This window comes from Austrofundulus limnaeus, unplaced genomic scaffold (genome assembly GCF_001266775.1).
Source record: "Austrofundulus limnaeus strain Quisiro unplaced genomic scaffold, Austrofundulus_limnaeus-1.0 Scaffold137, whole genome shotgun sequence".
Classification (NCBI taxonomy): Eukaryota; Metazoa; Chordata; class Actinopteri; order Cyprinodontiformes; family Rivulidae; genus Austrofundulus; species Austrofundulus limnaeus.
The window spans coordinates 1,116,599-1,118,634 of NW_013952539.1; the positions used below are offsets into that span (position 1 = coordinate 1,116,599).

General features: G+C 37.4%; 1 protein-coding gene across 1 annotated transcript in view; it reads left to right on the forward strand.

The window, feature by feature from the left end:
• dock3 (dedicator of cytokinesis 3) overlaps positions 1–2,036 on the forward strand; it is a gene marked incomplete in the record, with an annotated part of 147,558 nt that overhangs the window by 140,294 nt on the left and 5,228 nt on the right. Inside the window, 4 exon segments of the mRNA XM_014016064.1 lie at positions 116–295; positions 407–490; positions 695–811; positions 1,105–1,214. Of these exon segments, the coding sequence (XP_013871518.1) occupies positions 116–295; positions 407–490; positions 695–811; positions 1,105–1,214 (491 nt within the window).

Consider the following 2,036-nt stretch of genomic DNA (forward strand, 5'->3'; position numbering starts at 1 on the left):
AAACAAATAAACAAATAAATAAAAATAAAGGCAAAGTACTTGAAAATTCTGGATTTGTGAGTAACGGTTTAAATAAGTTGTCAGTTTCAGATGTGCCCCCCGCTGTTTCTGTCAGGTGGAGGTGAGTCCGTTAGAAAACGCCGTCTCTGTGGTGGAGAACAAGAACCAGGAGCTGCGGACCCTGATCAGCCAGTACCAACACAAACAGCTGCACGGAAACATCAACCTGCTCAGCATGACGCTGAACGGAGTCATCGACGCCGCCGTCAACGGAGGCATCGCCAGATACCAAGAGGTGGTTTTTTTACCTTTCTTCAATAATCTGTTCTCTTTCTGCCCCTTTAAGGATTTTTAGAGATTAGGACAGAATAATATAAATAAAAGTGCTTCTTTTTTCTGTCGTCAGGCTTTCTTTGATAAGGAGTACATCACCAGCCACCCTGAAGACACGGACAAGATCACTCAGCTCAAAGACCTGATGCAGGAGCAGGTGTTTGCTTTGGTTTCTTTTACGATTAAAAAAAACTAACTTTAATGCACAGCTGACTCAGAAAATATCATCATCAGAATCATTAAAATCAAAATCAAAATTATATTTTTTTCTACAAAAAAAGGTTCGTAAAAAGAATAACAATTAGTTTGTTTGCATGATAACACAATGAATGTGCTTTTGCTTTGTTTGTTTTTCTCTCAGGTTCACATCTTGGGAGTGGGKCTAGCCGTGCACGAGAAGCTGGTGCACCCAGAAATGCGTCCCCTGCACAAGAAGTTGATAGATCAGTTCCAAATGATGAGGAGCAGCCTCTGCCATGTGAGTGCAGAATAATGCTTGTTGTGTAATTTTTAATATTTCCGGGTATAACCGGATCAGGGCGCTGAAGCAGATTAATGAGTGACTTCGTTAAACAGGATGTTCTCTTGCCTGAAGCAAAGATTTTAGAGTTCAGAATTTAAACTCTTTCAACTTTGATCGTTTCACCTTTTAAACGTTATYATAATTCTTCCTGACATTACAGACACCACACAGGCTTGTCGCTGCCGTTTTACGTTTAAATTTAAGAGCAGTGTGAATATTCAGAGCAGTGCTTCTACGTCGCCTTTCAGGGTCCACCTGGTTTCGACAAGTCTGGTTCTGGAGCCAACGCCCCCCGAGGGATCCTGGCCTCCCACARCCCCATGAGCCCCGAAGGCTTTAAACTTATGCACCGACACAGGTCAGCAACAAGCACACTTTATTAAGAAGGCTTTGATTCATTCACAAAACCAAAAACTTTATTTTTTTAATCATAAAAAAGTTGTTTCCTGAAGCTTAAACACATAAAGTCTCATGTTTTTGTACTGAACCTCTGAACGGATATAAAGTTAATATGTGATAATTCTAACTCTCAGTTTTTATATTTCTGAACACGGTTTTCTTTTATAGCAGCAACACAGACTGTTGTTTGTTTTATTCTTAAAACCAGATCATGTTAACTTATAATGGATAATAATAGTAATTATTTTGTGATGGAAAATGACTTAAAAGCAAAACCTGAGTTTTGAGAGGAGCTAAGATTTCAAGAAGTTAATTTTTCAGTCAAACATAAAATGATTTTATCAGTGGATCTGGAGCAAAATATTAACATATTATTTTAGGCAGAGRTGTATACAGCACTTAAAAACTAGTAAAAATAAAAATATCTTAGCAGAAAATGACTTTGGTAAAAATGAACTTTTTACAAAAAAATGACTTAAAATATGGAGAGATGGTTTAAAGACAGCTAAAAGGTGAAAATTAACTGTTTACATTTTATATTTACTGTGAGCTTTTTAAAATCAACACCTCATCTTCTCATCAGCTTCTTCTGTTCACTGGTTTCATCGACTGTTTCTCATTTAATTTCTTTGTTTCTCAGCTGCTGTTTTCTGCTCACATCACATTTTCTGATATTCTTCCATTTTCTGTTTCCTGTCTGTCTTCTGTTCCTGATCAAAACCAAACTGTCTGCATGATCTGATCTGCTGCTTATTCTCATCACCTCGCATGATTATTATAA